This window comes from Ostrinia furnacalis, unplaced genomic scaffold (assembly GCF_004193835.3).
Source record: "Ostrinia furnacalis isolate ACB-3 unplaced genomic scaffold, ASM419383v2 OfSCF5438, whole genome shotgun sequence".
Taxonomy (NCBI): Eukaryota; Metazoa; Arthropoda; class Insecta; order Lepidoptera; family Crambidae; genus Ostrinia; species Ostrinia furnacalis.
This window is the reverse complement of record NW_021135677.1, coordinates 634723-654597: the sequence shown is the minus strand read 5'-3', so window position 1 is coordinate 654597 and position 19875 is coordinate 634723. Positions and strand designations below refer to the sequence as shown.

Sequence of the window (19875 nt, the reverse complement as noted above, 5' to 3'; positions counted from 1 at the left end):
CGGCGGATACGGCGGCTTTCGAGCCGCCACTAACAACAACCTGGTTCTCTGTGCAGTTTTGTTGGACAAGACTCAGTGTTGTGTTGGAGAGAATTTCAGTGCGCCAACTGGACCATGCTTTTCGCTTTGGAGTAAGGTACGGGATTTGGAGTGTACTTGTATGTGAAACGTCACAGGTAGAGCTTTAACTTACATTTGTTTACAATTACATTTAGCACTCTAAATGTCAATTAATCTAAGTATATTTTCGGTTAGCTAATCAATCAATGGATGAGCTGTGGAAGTAAGCAAAAAATGTATGATCACGAAACCCGTGGGCGGCTGAAGGTGTAGAGTTACAGCACGGCGCGGGGGCGGGCGGCGGCCGTGGGCGCAACTCGCCGCGCAGTCCGAACCCGTATTGATTGCTTGACTTTCATACTTTGCTAAATATTGTTACAATAAATAACATTTTTACGAACCGCCTTAAGAGAACTGAGACACATTTAGGTCCAACTATAAAACACAAAGGTTTTTCTTTCGGTAATAAAACTACCTATTACGTACGTAACATAAATTACCTATCGTAATATAAATAGTACATATTACACATTATTTCAGGAAAATATAACGAACTTTAACCATAATATAGCGATATTAGCACAAAAGTATTTAAATGAAAGAGAAAGAAATATTGTCTAAGAATGAACAAAAACTAACCACGCTTAAGTAAGTCCACAACTGCGTCATTAATGGTTAGATAATAATGAATAACACGTCACATTTAGGCAATGAAAGTATAATTAATACATTATGTACTAAGTCAATGACAAAAGTAATATTTTTCGATGTTTCATGTTATTGAAGATGTCTTAATAGTTAGTGCCGATAAAGCCTTTTTAGACAGAGCCGACGACGATAGAAAGCTTTAGGGCTAGTCTGCAAATAATTTGGCATCAGCACATTCGTGTTATTTAATTAAGAGTTACGTTTTATATTTTAATACTTACGTGTTATTATTTTTCGTTAAACAGCTGTTCCTGATCAATGATATTCATGATCAATTAATTTAAAATGTAACAGAAGTGAAAATCATAGTAAAGCTTTTCACAACTTACAACATTTTTCAATTTTTAAGATTTGTTGTGCAGGGACAGATAGTAAAAATAACAATGTTTAAAAAATTTTAATACCTTTCGTATTTAGATTGAACGTTAAAAATCTTTAAATATATACGGAAGTACTTAATTTCATTGAGGCATAACCTAATATTTACGTCGATACTTTGAAAGCTATAGCGCTTATTACCAACTATCAATTCATTCCAAACGGATATTTCGGTCTATTTCCATGCAAACATAGTTAGTTTGGTTGTATGTGTAATAAGTAGCAATATGGATTAAAGCGCTGGTTGGTTGGAAGCCGGTGAAAGAATCCCTAGGGTTGCGCCGAATCGCGAAAAGCCTTAGGCGGGACCTACAGGCTTCTAACAGCACAATCTGTACCTCTGTTCATTGCGGTGATATTTATAGTGCGCGATAACTCGGTCGGAGCTAGTTCAGATATTCTCTATACATTGTAAATGGTTCTAGCTATTATTTGAGCAAGGACGAACGTGGGTGTTGACTTAACGATGCTAATTCTGTGACAACTACCCGAATGTTCGTTAGGGGCTTCTGAAAGAATTGGACGATAAAAATAAATTCAGCAAGGTCTCCAACTGCAAACTCTAACTGCGTAGAATGCGCGGCGCGCTGCGTAGTGAATGAAAATGGGATCAACAAGTAGCTAGTAAGAGTCGCCTATACCGCGCAGGCGCCCTACCAGGGGTATAACCAACATGGCTGCTTAAAAAGCTCGCCCTTAATTTGCAACACGGTTCTTTAATTAAAACAGAACAATAAATAAGTGGTGACAAGTGACGATCTGGAGATGATCAAAGTGAAATAACTAGGTGATCGAAGTGCAACAACCGATTTTTCTAACGATTACGGTAGTGCTGTGTGTAGGTAAGTGAAAATTTCATGAATCTTCTTAGGTAGGTATTCCGTTTTCTAATATAACTACCACGGCCAGTTCTACTTCATTCATACTGTTTTATATGAAATCTATATCAGTGTTTTGTTATTCATTCCGCGCGAAGCTGCGCCGCCATTAACATTTTCGTTTTGTCGTTTCGACATAGAATACCTAATAAAAAGTAATCTCAACTCGACGTAGCAGGAACTGTGTAGTACGAACAAATGAAAGGTTTTATCACTTACAATCACATACCTACTAAATATGCTTTAGTGAACTGATAACATAATTTAATAGTTTTAGCAAGTTGCTATATTTTGGTTTTATCTATTGACGATTTTATTATATACCATTACCTATAAATAAATACTACACTGCTGGACAAAAGCCTCCCCCAAGGATTTTCACATTTTCCGGGTTATTTTCAACGGTCTAAATTGTGATGTTTGTTTCTCGTATAGCCTGAACTTAATGCTTATTTAGGTACTTAATAGGTAGTGTTACAATAAAATGTAATATTGAATGCCACGGAACATCGAATTATCTAACTATAATAGTACCGATGTGTAAGGGTTGGGTTCACCACAGAATGTCGATTTATCCAAACATAAGTAGTTCTCAAATATAATATTTACAAACTCATTAACTAGTATGACAAATATACTGTATACTAATTAACTGTATGTGTGTATGTTCACTTGGGCTGATGATAATATTGTTTATGTTCGTTTAGATACCGCGCCGAGTGTTCTGCCGGCGAACCATGAGCCAGCGGGCGCGAGAGAGTGCCCGGGCGCCGGCTGCGCAGGTCACCTAGGCGATGCTGCTGCTACTGCTGCGCACGAGCGCCTCCACGATGCCTGCGCCACTCGCTGTATACGTCATCTCTCTAGCCTTCTTTTGGATATGTGGTAAGTGTTTCATCTCATTCGTTGTTTTACGACAAACTGTCTTTTGAAAGAGATGGGAAAGTTTTCGAGAAGATCTAATCGCTTTTTCATAATAATCTGTTAAGATTTGGAAGTGGTGGGAAATTTTTAAGGAAATCCCGATCTAAGTTTGGACGTCCAGCATAAAGGACAAGAGATTTCCGTCTTAAATAGTTCGTTTTATGATCGTGTGCGTTTGACTCACATTTAGCCAAATTAGATAAAGACGAAGATAAAGCAAAACAAAACTTTCCGTCAGATGAGATGCAGGAAAATAGCTTTCCCCGTGCAGGTGGTTAAAAAGAAATAAGACAAATTACAGTCTTGAATTCGTTAACCTCATTTGTTCCTTTTTGCAGTTTCATTAGGTGAGATAGAAGCCATAAGCTTTCCCCTTGTGGTAAAAAAGAGGATTGCAATCTACATATAATTCGTTGTTATAGCTAGTTTCTTTTCTACAGTGCTTGCGGACGACCCATTCCCGGTGGGGGCCAGCCGTCCCGCCAACAGCACGGTGGGGCCGGCGGACCCCCGGTCCGTGATGGGCCGCGTGCCGCCGTACCAGCCGCCAGCGATGGGCAACGGCCCCATCTCTATGCAGGGCCCCCCGGTGTTCCGGCCCCACAGCCCGTATACGCGAGTTGAACCGTGGAATCGTAAGTACCTCTAATATACCTAAGCTACTTAGGTAATAGTACCTTCTTCCACTAATTAAACTTCTTTTATCACCCTAAACCCTTATTCTGTAACAAGTCCACTAAAAAGTAAAGACAATAGACCAGAAATTATTAACTGTCTACATTTTTGGACATAAATAAAAACCTGTGCTATTCAGCACTGTCACACAACTGTTTTCCTTTCTATCTGAACATAATCTTTCTTTTCTTTCCGCATGCATTAAGTTAAGTTTTTGTTCTCAGCTCATCCACTTTTCGAGAAACATCCCTTCGACGTCGTCGCTGAAGGAATGGACGGCAACGACGACGATGGCGGCTGCAACCAGCCTTGCCTCAGCCAACATTTTTCGTGTCAAGTGAGTCAAAGATTACGATAATGTTACGAAATTAGATCCATTTGACGACTCTGAACGAATAAAATGAAAGCTTAGAAATCAAAGAAAACTCAAGGGAAACTTACAATGATAAATATATTTATTGTGAACTTACATGCACATAACACTGTACTATCGGCAACAGTGTTAACTGCCCATTGCCGGTCATGTCGTCTCGTTCTATCACAAAGAATCACCATTTGATGAGAGCGAGAGCAAAAACGGGAATGGATAGTTAACACTGTGGTCGTGGCCCGTGTGTACATATGGCGAACATATAAATAGATTGTACGACAAGTTACATAATTAAACGCAGTAAATATTCTGAAATAATATCCACTTTGTTACAAAACAAAGAACAACGAAAAGCGATTATGTCTTCATAGGTTTTCATCGTCCTAAACTTAGGTAACGATCAACAAAAGCTGAAAAGTTTTAAATGGGAAATGGTGACGAATGAGTGACCACAATAGCCTAATATTTTGTCGTAGATATCGTGCACGTGCATCCCTATGGAGAAGCGTTGCGACGGCGTGGCGGAGTGCGCGGAGGCCGAGGACGAGGCCGGCTGCGCGCGCTCGTGCGACGAGCACGAGAACCGCACCATCTGCCACACCACCAACGTGTGCATCGCGTTGGACTGGCTTTGCGATGGGGACAACGACTGCGGCGACTTCTCCGACGAGACTCATTGCGGTGAGATTAGTTTTAGATCACGCATGTTTAAGGCAGGTCGAATTGACAAGCGCGGGGAAGCAACGATCGTGGCGACCACGAAGTATGTAGAAGACGCAGCATGTGTAGGTTGACCCGATGGTCCCATGAGTTAGGGTTGCGCGAATTCGCTGGATGCCTAAATCTAGCTCGTGCGACGAGCACGAGAACCGCACCATCTGCCACACCACCAACGTGTGCATCGCGCTGGACTGGCTCTGCGATGGGGACAACGACTGCGGCGACTTCTCCGACGAGACTCATTGCGGTAAGATAAGTTTTAGACCGGGCATGTTTTGGCAGGTCGCAAAACTGAAAAACACACGGAAGAAACGATCGTGGCGACCACGAAGTATAAAGAAGACGCAGCATGTGTAGGTGAACCCGGTGATTCCTTGACTTAGTTAAGAGTTGCGGGAATTCGCTGGATACCTAAATCTAGCTCGTGCGACGAGCACGAGAACCGCACCATCTGCCACACCACCAACATGTGCATCGCACTGGACTGGCTCTGCGATGGGGACAACGACTGCGGCGAGTTCTCCGACGAGACTCATTGCGGTAAGAATAGATCAGGCATGCTTATGACAGGCTATGGTAGGTTGCAGAATTGATAACCGCGGGGAAGAAACGATCGTGGCGACCACGAAGTATGTAAAAGACGCAGCATGTGTAGGTGAAGCCGATGATTCCTAGACTTAGTTAAGAGTTGCGGGAATTCGCTGGATGCCTAAATCTAGAGCACGAGAACCGCACCATCTGCCACACCACCAACGTGTGCATTACGCTGAACTGGCTTTGTGACGGGGATAACGACTGTGGCGACTTCTCCGACGAGACTCATTGCGGTGAGATAAGTTTTAGATCGGGCATGTTTTGGCAGGTCGCAAAACTGAAAATCACACGGAAGAAACGATCGTGGTGATCATGAAGTACATAGTATGTAGAAGATTCAGCATGTGTAGGTGAACCCAGTGATTCCTTGACTTAGTTAAGAGTTGCGGGAATTCGCTGGATACCTAAATCTAGCTCGTGCGACGAGCACGAGAACCGCACCATCTGCCACACCACCAACATGTGCATCGCACTGGACTGGCTCTGCGATGGGGACAACGACTGCGGCGACTTCTCCGACGAGACTCATTGCGGTAAGAATAGATCAGGCATGCTGATGACAGGCTATGGCGGGTTGCAGAACTAACCACGAGGTATGTAGAAGGCGAAGCATGTGATCTACACAAGCTGTGTCTTCTACGAGTAGGTACATGCTTCGGGTCCGGGTTCACCTGAACCCGGTGGTCCCATTTTTTTTTTTTTTTTTTTTTTTTTGTGTTAGGGGGCAAACGAGCAAACGGATCACCTGATGGTAAGTGATTACCGTCGCCCATAGACACCCGCAGACCCAGGGGCGTTACAGGTGCGTTGCCGGCCTTTAAGGTAAAGATACGCACTCCTCTTGAAAGCTTGCAGGTCGTATCCGTCCGGAAACACCGCAGACGACAGTCCATTCCACAGTTTGGTTCCCATGACTTAGGGTTGCGAGAATTCGCGGGATGCTTTAATTTACCTCTCGACATCTAGAAGCTGTATTTGGGCGTTGACATTGAAATTGGTATACTTCTGCGACATCATCAATATTGTGCACGACGGACGGCCTCCGAAACATGATAGTTGTAAAATAGTTTTCGTTTTGTTTCAATTTGTATCGTGTTTTATTTCGTTTATATAGTTTGACAGNTGGACTGGCTCTGCGATGGGGACAACGACTGCGGCGAGTTCTCCGACGAGACTCATTGCGGTAAGAATAGATCAGGCATGCTTATGACAGGCTATGGTAGGTTGCAGAATTGATAACCGCGGGGAAGAAACGATCGTGGCGTCACGAAGTATGTAAAAGACGCAGCATGTGTAGGTGAAGCCGATGATTCCTAGACTTAGTTAAGAGTTGCGGGAATTCGCTGGATGCCTAAATCTAGAGCACGAGAACCGCACCATCTGCCACACCACCAACGTGTGCATCGCGCTGGACTGGCTCTGCGATGGGGACAACGACTGCGGCGACTTCTCCGACGAGACTCATTGCGGAAAGAATAGATCAGGCATGTTTATGAGAGGCTATGGCAAGTCGCAGATTCGGGTCCGGGTTCACCCGAACCCGGTGGTCCCATGACTTAGGATTGCGGGTTGGGCCTTAATTTACCTCTGGACATCTAGAGATACTGATGATTTGGGGGTTGACATTGAAATATTTTGGTATACATCCGCGACTCATCAATATTTGAATGTCTTGAAACAGTGTTTCTTTAAGTAATAATTACAAATGAATAGAAATTGTCAATTCTTATTTTTCTCCAAATCTAGCACGAAGGCGAGATACCTAATATGATAAAATGTATCAAAATTCCTAAAATAAGCAAATAACACAGGAGCTGAGAACTGTACCGAAGAGCAGTTCTTGTGCGGGAACGGACTGTGCATCCACAAGGACTGGGTCTGCGACGGCGACAACGACTGTCGCGACAACTCTGACGAGACCAACTGCACCAAGGGCCAGTGAGTAATAGCTCTATCTTTTTTCCCAGTTATAGAAACACATGTTTAAAAAATTAAAATAATCACTGTGGTCATCTTCATCCTATTAAAGATATTTTAGTGCACAAATGCTCTGAGCCTGCTTTTTTGTTGCACTGTTCAGTGTAGAAACATTGCACAAACAATGACTAAGTATACTTAATACAATTATTGCAATGACCTACCGCCCTCAGTGTTTTTCTAACGAATACAACAGCACTCATCCGTTTAGGCGCATAGATAATGTGCCCAAACTAACGTTAATAATATCAAATCATAACCACGTTTATCAACTTTTTGTATATTTTTTATTCTTCTTTCTTTTTATTTTTCTTGTCTTGTATGGTGTACAGGTACAATAAAGTGTCTAATATCTCTAATAAGAAATCTTCGTATAAGAAACTGTTCTGTTCAATGTTTTACATTTACAAGCAAAATGATTAAAATATACCACTTGACATCAACAGGTGTAAGTAGAAGCTCCAGCAAGTGTTGCAGATACCTGCTATTTTTAAGCACATTATGACGAGTTCTTGTTTTTATAATAAACTTTTAATGTAGGTTGATAATAGAGTGGGTTGTTCTCTATAAATACGCAATTATAGTTATGTCTAAAAATACTTTCGTGTTGGCCAAGTTAGACATCTATTTTTAGTTTTATATCTCCATTCTAGCTGAATAACTAGTTGGGTAACAATTATAGCATCCCTCGACTTTTCTGAAACACGTCATTTATCAGTTTTTGAATTCTAACTTTAAATTGGTCTAAGAATTTGGAATCTTGGCATAGAATTGGAATTTGGACTAATGATCGGATTGTTAATTCCATTTAATCCAGCGTAGCCTGTCCTACCGCAACGTAACCGGCACATCAGTTCCACCCTGTATATCAAGGCTAACATTAATTCAAGACGACCTCTGCTTATAAATAAACATGTTGTTATCCCCCTATTCACAATGTTTATTGATTGGGTTCCTACACAATCATATAATTTGGATACAAACAAAAATAATGCTAATATTGTAGGTATTCTACTAATGGCTATAGAGTATTGATGTCAAGTCGGTATTTTCCTGTTAGTTTATCTTTTTATCATTCTTGGATATACATTTTTGGCAAAAAGGTTAATTTTATTTAGCTAAATGACTGCAATTTGAATTAAAAATATTGTCAAGTAAACAAAACTATTACTTTCATTAAAACATTTCAGCGTTGCATTCAATTAAGGCCAATTAAATTCACCAAACAATAATGAACTCGTATGCTCATTTGTAGTGCATCAATTAATAAAATTGGTTACGTAACCGTTGGGCTATAAATGTTTGAAAATATAAATTTCGTGAAATTAGCGCCTCTGATGACGCTTCAAAGTACACTATACTGACTATTGTAACGATATTAGATGGTGTATCAAAGAAGTTAAGTATCCTTATATACCTACATGTTATTCTAAAAAGTTACATTGATGTTAATTCCATACTAATGTCACTTTAAATTAGGTTTCTTCAATGCGCGTGTAACTTTTATTAGTAACTAGCTGACCCGGCGAACTTTGTTCCGCCTTAATGGCAATAAATAAGCAGACTTTTTTTTTAATTTCGAACGGGATAAAAAGTATCCTATGTCCTTCTCCTGGCTCTAAACTACCTCCCTGACAATTTTCAGCTGAATCGGTTCAGCCGTTCTTGAGTTATAAGCGAAGTAACTAACACGACTTTCTTTTATATATATAGATAAGTACCTACTCATAAATACTGTATTTAAGCCACAACCCAAGTGCTACTGGAATGACATCACAAAAGTAGCTATCTTAAAGCTGATGACGTCATCTCTGAAGTAAACATGAGGGTTGTTGCACCGTGGGCGGCATAATAATCTATGAATTGATTCTCTATATTGGCTCTTTGGGTTTCAAAAATAGCACGCTTAGAGATCTTCGCTACGAAAACAGAATGTTAATATGCTCAAGACTTCAATTCATTCATTTTTATGCGAGACTGAAATAATGATAGCTTTTGAAAAAATTTGGAAGGCTGCTATAATACGAGTACAACGATATGATTTACCTAAGGCCATCAAGTTAAACTGATTACGTAGTTAAGAATGAGGGTGGAACAACTAAGACACTTCTCGATCTAAACTGATTTTTGAAAAATCATAATAAATGTTGAGAATTGAGTTGAGTTGAGAAATGAATTGCGATAAGTAATTCATGCATTTTCTTCAGCTTAGCCTGTATGCCAATAAACTTTTTTGTGATGGGGTTATTAATTAATGAAACAATAAAAGAACAATAGTAATCACAAATCCTGTAACTAAGAGGAGTGACGTCTCAACAATTACGACTTTTAAGAAACAGAGTTATTTTTACGTGTTCATAACATTTTCAGGTTCATATTTTAGAAGCTAACTTAAATAGACAGCCAACTTAATGAGCCTATCATTAAATCAGACTAACGATTTTATCGTTGTTTTAAGAAAGGTAAAACTTTCACGATTTCAATTACCTACATAATTTCTCAGTTTTCTTAAGTTTCTGGAGACTTACCATTTCTTTTGAATTCGTCATAGTATTTTTGGAAACAAAAACGACTTTTTGCTATTCTCGATTTCGCTAGTTTTCGTCGTCACGGGCATTATTTTTCTGTAATTGGCGTACATCGGGTTGCTTGTAATGGTCGGTAGATCAATACGATGTTGCAAGGCGGCTCGGGCGGGGTGGAGGCGGGCGGTTGCCATGGCGACGCGCCTACGCGCAGCCAGCGGGCGCCCGATATATCCCGTTCCCGTAGGCGGGCTCATTATAGAACAAAATCATCGATATGATTAACGTTGGCAATGAATGTTTATAGGTACTTTGTGCGTAATTACGCCGCCATTGGAAAGATTGGGACCGAATTAACAATTTGATGTTATTCATAAAAATAAGTATGATAAACATCTAGTATAGATAGAACATACTTTGTTATTTCAATCCGTATTATATTAAGCTTTTACTTTCTTTTTTTTGTTAACTGTAAGTAGTTTACTTCGCAGGTGCCGTGACAACCAATTCATGTGCGCAATGGGCGAGTGCATCGCCAAGCACTGGAAGTGTGACAAGGAAGCCGACTGCCCCGACAGCTCCGATGAGGCCGATTGCCGTGGTTCGTTATCTCGTGCGTAATATAATAATATTAAGTATGGCTTTATTTAGCAGCACCGAATATTTAAACTAAAATAAAAGAAAGGAGGGTACCCAATCCACCTGTGTTTCAAAGTTACAGACAAGTATACGAGATAAGAGATATCAATAAAATTTTCAACGAGATCTTCTGTCTGAGGATTACATAATCAAAAGGATTGTAATCACAATACAATTGTAATTTTTATTATTTACAACACTTATTACACGAATGTCCAAATGTGAAGATACCTACACGAACATAGTCTTTTACACGAAAATCCATGATACTAAAATGTAATGCTCTTCAATTGACAGAAGTGGACCTCCTCCGTTGTGGTGAGAGCGAGTTCCAATGCGACAACAAGAAGTGCATCCGCAAAGAGTTCCAGTGCGACGGCGACAACGACTGCGGCGACTGGACTGATGAAGACTCCTGCCCCATGATGCCGGGGAGCTGTAACGCGGGGGAGTTCAAGTATGTTCATTGAATTTTCTTTTACGAACCTCTAAATAAGCCCACTCTTCAGTGGCACCTAGTCTTAAACATAACATAGAAGCAGCCCACTTCACAAACAATAACACTGTAAAAGCATCATCAGTCATTCATTGCAATTTGACCTCAACAATCTTTAAATTTTCTATTGTCAACAGATGTAGCGACGGCAAATGTATCCCTGAACGTTGGCGCTGCGACTCCGAAAGGGACTGCGCTGATGGCGGTGACGAGCTGAACTGCGAGCCCCATGTTATGAGGAACTGTACCACTGAGGAGTACACTTGCACGGATCGGCGATGCATTTTGGTAAGTATCGGGAGTTTCAAATACGTACCTACGTAAATTTTGAAAGTTGTTTTAATTTGTATCACTTGGATATGATTTATATTAGAAAGTGCTGTGAGTGTGACGCTTGAACGGAAGGAAGTCAACCTAACCTAACCAACTGCGTATTTCTATACTGTGTAGCCGCAAGAGCTCTTTGGCGCGCTGTCTTCGGCGAAGTATTGCGCGCGCAGATTTTGACATCGCGAAATACCTACTTTAGCAGAAATACCAAGCCTTAAGCTACTTACCAAAAGGTTACCTACAACATTTTGAGGTATTCTAACAATATCTTAAATTTTACAGAAAACCTGGTTATGTGATGGAGTTCGTGATTGCACCAACGGCGAAGATGAGATGAACTGCCAAGTTTTTTGCGAAGAAGACCAGTACATGTGCAAGACTCAAGAACATCTGCTCAGCAACGCTTTTAGAAACTGCGTAAATAGAAAGCATGTATGTGACGGCATGAAGGATTGCCCACGGGGCGATGATGAGGAGAAATGTCCAACGAAAAGGAAGTGTACCCAAGATGACAAATGCGAAAGGGATTGCATTACTACGTTCGATGGTCTACTGGCCTGCGCTTGTCCTTTAGGATTCCTGTTAGCTGATGATGGTTATAGGTAAGCATTAAGCATCCAAAAATAGCTTATTATAAATCATCTTAGTAGTGTTTAAAAAACCTTTAACTTATATGACACCGTTATCTTGCAGTTGCCGTGATATCGACGAGTGCATGTACGAACAAGATCCAGTGTGCTCGCAAACATGCTCCAATACTGTAGGCAGTTTCCAATGTGGCTGTATGACGGGCTATATATTACGACCTGATGGACGATCCTGCAAGCCTACTGGGGAATCCCCTTCGTTGCTGTTCTCTAACCGTATAGGAATACGACAGGTTTGTTTTTCACCACTGAAAAATAACCCTCTTATTTCTGAACTTACTGTATTGATACGAGTATAATTTGATAATGTTTTGTAGGTGTGGTTGACTGGCGATAACTACATGTCGGTGGTCAAAGGTCTACATAATGCAGTTGCTCTTGATTACCACTACGAGAAAAAGCTGATATTCTGGTCAGAAAACAACTTGAGGGTTATTCGCGTAGCTGACGCTAATGGTACTATGAAAGGTAATTATCACATGTTCAGCTGAAATAAATCAAGGACTTATTAATTTAGGCGCAACTACATATCGACCAAAAATTCATGATAACTTCATTGTTTTTCCAGATGTCATAAAATGGGGCTTAGAAACGCCTGGTGGTGTTGCCGTCGACTGGATACACGATTTGCTCTTTTGGACCGATTCTGGCACTAGGCGGGTGGAGGTAGCAACTCTGAATGGTACTCAAAGAGCTGTGCTTGCAGCCAATGACTTGGACAAGCCTCGAGCTATTGCTGTCCATCCAGGAGACGCTTTAGTATTTTGGACCGATTGGGGTAAAATTTCAAACAAATCAGATTATATTTTTGGAGCAATTGTGAATCATCTTTTTATATCCAATAATCTACTTATATATTTTTATTTCTATAAATAGGTCCCAACCCAAAAATAGAGCGAGCAGATATGGATGGTAGTCGTCGGAAGAGCGTCATAGTAAACAGGATATTTTGGCCCAACGGCCTAACGATAGATTACACAGAGTCAAAGATTTACTGGGCTGATGCTAAGCATCATGTTATTGAAAGAGCTACTTTCGACGGGCGAGACAGAAAAAGGGTACGCAAAATTTTCAGACAAGATATTAATATTTATTGTGGAGTTCTGCATAACATTAATTTGATTTTTTTTTACAGATTACTAACAAAGGTCTACCTCATCCATTTGCAATAACGCTATTTGAAGATGCCATTTACTGGACTGATTGGCATACTAAAAGCATATCAACTATTAATAAGGAGACGGGAATGGGTATCCAAACTGTGCATGCCGGCCTAAATGTTCCTATGGATATACACAGGTAAATACATCACAGAACTACAGTCTTATTAAAGTTAGGTGGCTGGAACATTAATAATTACTTAACACCGTATTTTGCTTGTAGTTATCACCCCCTGAGGCAGCTAAAGACCTATAAGAACCGCTGCGGCCCTAACAATGGTGGTTGTTCTCACCTTTGCCTTCCAAACAGCAACGATCGGACCTGCCGTTGTCCGGTCGGATTTAATCTAAACCCTGATGGGTAAGTTACATAATATGAAGAGACATTTGGTAAGACATGATGGTGACTGAAATGATAATTAACTTAATTTTATTTCAGTCGAACATGTGAAGAAACACCAGAAAAATTATTACTTTATGCACGACGAAAGGACATAAGACTGAAACAATTGAATCCGAGAAAACAAACTGACTCTTTGGACATGGTAAGTTATTTGAATAACACGGTTTATTTTGATACTACATACGTAATATATTTTAATATTTCAACATCATAATAATGTAAATCTAAATTATATTGGCCTATCAGGTAATTCCCGTGGACAACATAAAGTCAGCAGTGGCATTGGATTGGGATCATAACACTAATTCAATATTCTGGACGGACGTAGAGAAGGACACTATCAACCGCGCCTATTTGAATGGTTCCCACCAGACTGTAATAGTCGGCTCAAACCTGAGTAAGTTTGTTTTTCTTACAGTTAACATAACACAGTATAAAAAAAAAACAAGATATCAATTCGTTTTTTTATGAATTTCAGTATCACCAGCCGGTCTTGCCTATGATTGGATAACGGATAAAATATACTGGACCGATGCTGGCACTAACAGGATTGAGGCAGCAAATTCCAATGGATCCATGAGAGCCTTGCTTGCATGGGAGAACATTGACAAACCTAGAGATATTGTCGTCGACCCTAAAGGTATTAAACCAGCTTCAACAATAAAATTAAATCATCATCATCATTTCAGCCATAGGACGTCCACTGCTGAACATAGGCCTCCCCTAATGCTTTCCACGTTGATCGATTGGTAGCAGCCTGCATCCAACAATAAATACATATGGTAAATTGATTAGACAAACTAATATTGAAGTTAATTTTCCAGGTGGAGTCATGTATTGGTCCGATTGGGGAACAACACCATGTATTGAACGTGCAGACATGGATGGAGGAAACCGTCAAAAGTTGATATTTGGGGAGATGACGTGGCCTAATGGACTAGCTTTAGATCTTGGAAGCAACCGCATCTATTGGACGGACGGGGGCAACCGCACTATTGAATATGCGAATCTTGATGGTACTGGAAGGACCATTTTGATTGGTAAGTGAATTAACATAAACGATACAAAAGTGTTAGTCATTTTAGATACACAGTGGTTACAGCTGTCTTATTTTCATTTTAGGTCAACATTTGCCTCATCCGTTTGGTTTGGACTTACATGGTGACGAAGTTTTTTGGACAGACTGGGATACACAGTCGATCCAGGCTGCTAACAAATATACCGGTAAAAACAGGCGAACTTTAGGTTCGGGAGTTGCAGGTCTGATGGATGTACGAGTCTTCCACAAGGACAGAATTGAAGGAGTCAACAGGTAACTTTTTAAATCTAATGTTACATTACATCATATTTGCGATTTAAATGAACCGAGATTTCCCAGTAGCCTAATCACTCGTACCTTGAAAGCCTTTGGGTTTATGAATTCGGGAATATTGGCAATAGCAGGGTAAATAAATAGAAAGGTTTTGATAATGGCAACTAACACTATTGAAATTATAAAAATGAATTTACTTTTTACAGATGCGGTAAAAACAATGGTGGATGTTCACATCTCTGTCTCTTGAAACCGGGAGGTTACACTTGCGCCTGCCCGATTGGAATCAAACTCACTGTAAGCTTGACATCATATACTAAGATATATTAAAGAAACAACTGTTGCGAATATGCTGAAAAACTTATCTAAATTAATATATTTTTTATTTTCAGGGGAATGGAAAAACTTGTTTGAACGGACCTGTAAACTACTTAATTTTTGCTCACCGTGTGGACATTCGTATTGTGTCCTTAGATGTGCCGTATTTGGTTGATGTTGTTCTTCCGCTACCACCATTAAAGAATGCACTTGGAGTGGATGTGGATCAACGAACCGGTATGTCGACCATTTAATTTTTCTGGTTAAAGAGCTACTTTTTATCATTATTTGAAACAGGAATTAATACATTATAACGCTTTTTCAGGCCTCGTTTATTGGACTGATACTGGAGAAAGAATGATCAAGCGGGCTCATAGAGAAGGCTACAACAATGAGACCGTAGTAGGGAAAGGTCTTCATACAGTGGACGGCATTGTCATTGACTCGGCTGGACGCAAGGTTCGTCGTATTACTCGTTACATATTTATTTGTTATTTAAATTGTGTGCTGTATTGTAAAAGAAACGTTGAATAGTCTACTATGCGCTACATTTATCAATTTTCTCTACAGATCTATTGGACTGACGGTGGCCGTAACAGCATCGAGGTAGCAGAGTTAAACGGCAACAATAGGAAGCTTCTGATATGGACCGGTCTAGGTAACTTTTGACGTTTTGTTTAAAAATGTTAAACTGAGAAAGATAAATTGAATAGTCTACATATGAATTTTTGCATTTTACAGACTCACCTAGGGCTATAGCGTTACACTATGAGGAGGGCTTCATGTTTTGGTCTGATTGGGGACAATCAGCCAAAATTGAAAGAGCTGACATGGATGGGAAAAACCGGTAAGATTTAAACATTATTCGTAAATACTTATCATCTTATGTAGACTTTAGACTTCATAGACCAAACAGGTATTTGTTAAATTCTAATTAATCTATGTTGCAATGAATAAACTTCTTTTTTAGACGCATCATAGTCGATAATAACATCAAATGGCCCAACGGCTTAGCCATTGACAACATTGAAGGTCGCCTGTACTGGAACGATGCTAAAATCCTAACGATAGAGAGCTCCGACTTCGAAGGCAACGACAGACGTGTAATTTTGAGTAAAGTGCCCTATCCTTACGGCATTGTTATTGTTGGACAACACATTTACTGGACTGATTGGAAGACTAAAGCTCTACATAGAGCCGATAAAGCGAATGCCAAAGATGGAATTATCATAAGAGAGAATCTAGAGGGCCTGATGGATATACGAGCTATTCAGGTAAGTTTCGTGCGAAATAATGACGCACATGGGTTTTGTCATGTTTGTGTATAATTACTTTAACATGTCTTTTTATGATACAGGGAGAACGAGTGCTAAATGATGCTTGTGGCACAAACAATGGAGGATGCTCCCATCTGTGTCTTCGATCACCCAAAGGATTCTCGTGTGCTTGTCCCACGGGTTTATTATTCGAAAATCAAACAGACCCCAATCCAAAGAAATGCAGGCAATATCCCGAAAACTACCTGTTCTTTGCTACAAGAGGAAGTCTTGCAATGATCTCGCTTGATACGCCGGAGCATTGGGATGTCAATCTGCCAATAAAGGAAGCTGATAATACCATCGCTGTTGATTTCCACTGGGAATACAAATTACTGTTCTACACCGATATCAATAGGAACTGCGTTAGGTTGGTCTTCTTTATTTATTTCTAGAATCTTTGTACACTAGTTAGGTATAGTATTAATTGAAGTTTACCTAATTTTTATTCCGTTAGTAATAATTTAATGTTTTCAGCACCATCGATATGCATGACATGAGCCGAAGCAAGATTATCGTTAAAGGCAGGCTTAACACACCCAATGGCTTGAGCGTTGATTGGATTGCCAACAACCTTTACTGGTCTGACAATAATTATAAGGTAATTATCATTTAAAATTCAACTTTTGACTATAAACTTTTTGAAACAACAAAGACTTACCTAAACTTAAAATGAACTTTGAATTATTGTTATAATTTCATAGGTTATTGAAGTGGCAAGGTTGGATGGATCATCACGGAAAACTTTAATTACTGGGCTCAAGGAACCTCGGGCACTAGCTTTGTTCCCAGCTAAGGGGTAAGTTATAAAATAGTACAGTTCCAATGTTATCTATTTACGAGTAACTACGCCACGACTTACGTGAATTAAAATAACTTTTTTTAAACAGATATCTTTACTGGAGCGACTGGGGAGAGACTCCTAGCATTGAAAGGGCATATCTAGATGGAAGTCAGAGAAAGATTATTATCAACCAAGATCTAGGATTTCCAAACGGCATTACGATAGATTACAAGGAGCGGAGATTATACTGGACTGATGCTTTAAAAGATAGGATTGACACTTCTGACCTGAACGGCAACCATAGGGTGCAGTTAGTTCCTGAAGCGAAAAATGCATTTGGGATGACTCAGGTATTTTTTTGTTGTCTTCAGTCTGGCAAAAAAAAATTGCTTGAATATTTCTAATCGATATCGATTATTTACAGTTTAACGACTACATTTACTGGACGGATTGGTTCAAAAAATCAGTAATGAGAGCCGACAAGAGGACAGGTAAAAACGTAACAGTGATAAGACAAGATTTGGATATGACCATGGAGATCAGAGCGGTGTCGGCTGAGAGGCAGCATGGATGGAACCCTTGCAAGGAAGACAACGGCGGCTGCTCGCATCTATGCTTGTTTAGAGCTCACGACTACATCTGTGCTTGTCCAGATGAAGCCGACTCGAAGCCTTGCTCTACAGGTAAAGATTACAAGTCCTTACGTAATTTGTCATGTATTTAAAATGTTTGTCTATGTCTTCAAGCCTTTTTGAATGTGCTGTCCACTGTACCTATGTTTATAAAGTTACATTAAGTTATTATATTGCAGTGCCCAAGTCGCGGATCGAAGGTCAGATGCCTGCGCACTACCCTCCGTATTACGACTACCGGGACATTGACTCCGAAGACACGTTCTTCATGCCACCTACAGTGGTGCCCGAGACCAGCGTCAGCGCGATTCTGATCGTGGTCGCAATCCTGATCTGTATCATCATCGCCGTGGTTATTATCGCGTTTGTTTGCGGTAAGTAGAAAGCGATGTTATTTGACATCTTTTAAGATTCTTATAATCACTATTTCTTACATCTGATTCGGAAAAGAAAAGAAAGATCTTTCCGATACCTCTTATCTTTTCCGATCGTAATTGTTTGGTTGAAAACATAATGCCTATAGATACAACAAAAGGACAGCAAAAAATAGGAAACAGGCCTAGCTGAATGGTGTTTTCAGTCATGATTGTTATGCTAATATACCTAGTATACCTTCCAGTGAAGATCAACAAAGAGCGAGGAGAGGAGCTGAAGGAGACATACCGCGAGTCGGCTGGCCACATCTCGTTCCACAACCCAAACTATAACTGCGCGACCGGTAGCAGCTCCGCTTCTGGCTCCGGCGAGCCACTGGAGCGCAGGTCCAACCGGTTTCAAGGAATATTCAAATACGACAAAAGTCAGGTAAGAATCGTAATAAACCTATTTCAATTGAGTAGACCTTCTGGAATACTTGGTGCAGTTTCAAGATGACTGCCAAGCCAAGATATGGGCAGGAAAGAGACACTTCTCTCTATTTAATGACTGACTGTTGAGTCTGTAACATTGTTATTTAGTCGACAGAGGCCCAAAATTGTAAAATTACCAAATGAAATGACTAAGCTTTAATAGCTTTAGATACTTATACAAATTGCTGCTAGTGAAGTCTTTAGTTGGGATAACAACTTTGTTGGCATAAAATGAAGTTTGACGTAAGCCTCTTTTTCCCTGTGAATAAAAGAATTTCCTGGACTAAGGACATGAAACTAACCAATAAATCTCTATCTCTAGGAGCGCGTAACCAACGTCTACATCCCTGAAGGCACGAGCCTGCTGCCTGCTCCTCCACCACCGCCGCACCGGCAGCCGCCGCGCCCGTCCACACACGACGACTTCGAACCGGTCACCCTGCACCCGTTCGCATGAGACGAGCTCAATACGAAGCTCGACATTGAGTTGGCAGAGGCTTTCCGAGGGTTCTCGATGTAAACCCTCGACGACCGATTACGTAAACGCGACCGTTTGCTCTAACTCCATCTTTCGAAAGTAGTAATTCATCTAATTTGTGTTTAAAGTCCAGTAGTCAATTGATTTGTTAAACTATTGTTGTTAAACGATTGATTGATAAACTGATTCACGGTAACTTTAAACAGCTGTAGATGATGCACATTGCACTAAATGTTAAAATTGTCTTTCTTGTGAGACCACAGGTAAAAATAAGAACATTTTTTGACGTAGATCAGTTGTGTTAGAAAAATAGTGAATCAATCATTTACATGTGAAAACGGTCGCTTTAAGGTTCGGACAAACCAACGCGATCACAGCGCGATCATCCGGCGTGCAGCGATGGCGATCAATGCATTTAGGTCTGGTCGCCATCGCTGCACGCCGGCTGATCGCGCTGTGATCGCGTTGGTTTGTCCGAACCCTTACGTAATGATACTACGGTTTTCCTAATGGTTCCTATAATTGGAAATGCTAATGCCCTGATGTTCAACTGTATGATTGATCAGTTCATAATAACATGATTAAAAAAAAGGAAAATGAATTATAACTTTGCGGCGAGTCACGAGTTTGTAGTCTGTAGGAACCATTACTAAACATTCTGCAACTCATATCGAGATTCGTAATGATTTGTCTGCAATCACCA

At 40.3% G+C, this 19875-nt stretch overlaps 1 protein-coding gene across 6 annotated transcripts; it reads left to right on the top strand.

Moving 5' to 3' along the window:
• The first annotated feature begins 37 nt into the window (after positions 1 to 37).
• Positions 38 to 19180, top strand: LOC114361141 (low-density lipoprotein receptor-related protein 4). 6 transcript variants are annotated; one of them, XM_028316093.1, is made up of 35 exons: positions 38 to 136; positions 2732 to 2909; positions 3389 to 3583; positions 3848 to 3960; positions 4470 to 4674; positions 7119 to 7245; positions 10289 to 10422; positions 10746 to 10905; positions 11082 to 11232; positions 11557 to 11876; positions 11968 to 12154; positions 12239 to 12389; positions 12490 to 12699; positions 12798 to 12979; positions 13057 to 13220; positions 13305 to 13442; positions 13521 to 13626; positions 13731 to 13881; positions 13963 to 14124; positions 14309 to 14524; positions 14607 to 14796; positions 15003 to 15093; positions 15189 to 15351; positions 15440 to 15573; positions 15685 to 15772; positions 15856 to 15961; positions 16085 to 16388; positions 16472 to 16800; positions 16908 to 17031; positions 17135 to 17229; positions 17321 to 17564; positions 17639 to 17897; positions 18026 to 18220; positions 18466 to 18650; positions 19017 to 19151. In XM_028316093.1, the coding sequence occupies exons 2-35, from the start codon at positions 2819 to 2821 to the stop codon at positions 19149 to 19151; spliced, it is 5805 nt and encodes a 1934-aa protein (XP_028171894.1). In that variant the 5' UTR covers positions 38 to 136; positions 2732 to 2818. The 6 variants fall into 6 exon arrangements, with proteins under 6 accessions (XP_028171894.1, XP_028171893.1, XP_028171897.1 ...); XM_028316092.1 differs by lacking the exon at positions 38 to 136 and having other exon boundaries at positions 2786 to 2909; positions 13722 to 13881; positions 19017 to 19180; XM_028316096.1 differs by lacking the exon at positions 38 to 136 and having other exon boundaries at positions 2787 to 2909; positions 10301 to 10410; positions 13722 to 13881; positions 19017 to 19180.
• Positions 19181 to 19875: the final 695 nt, after the last annotated feature.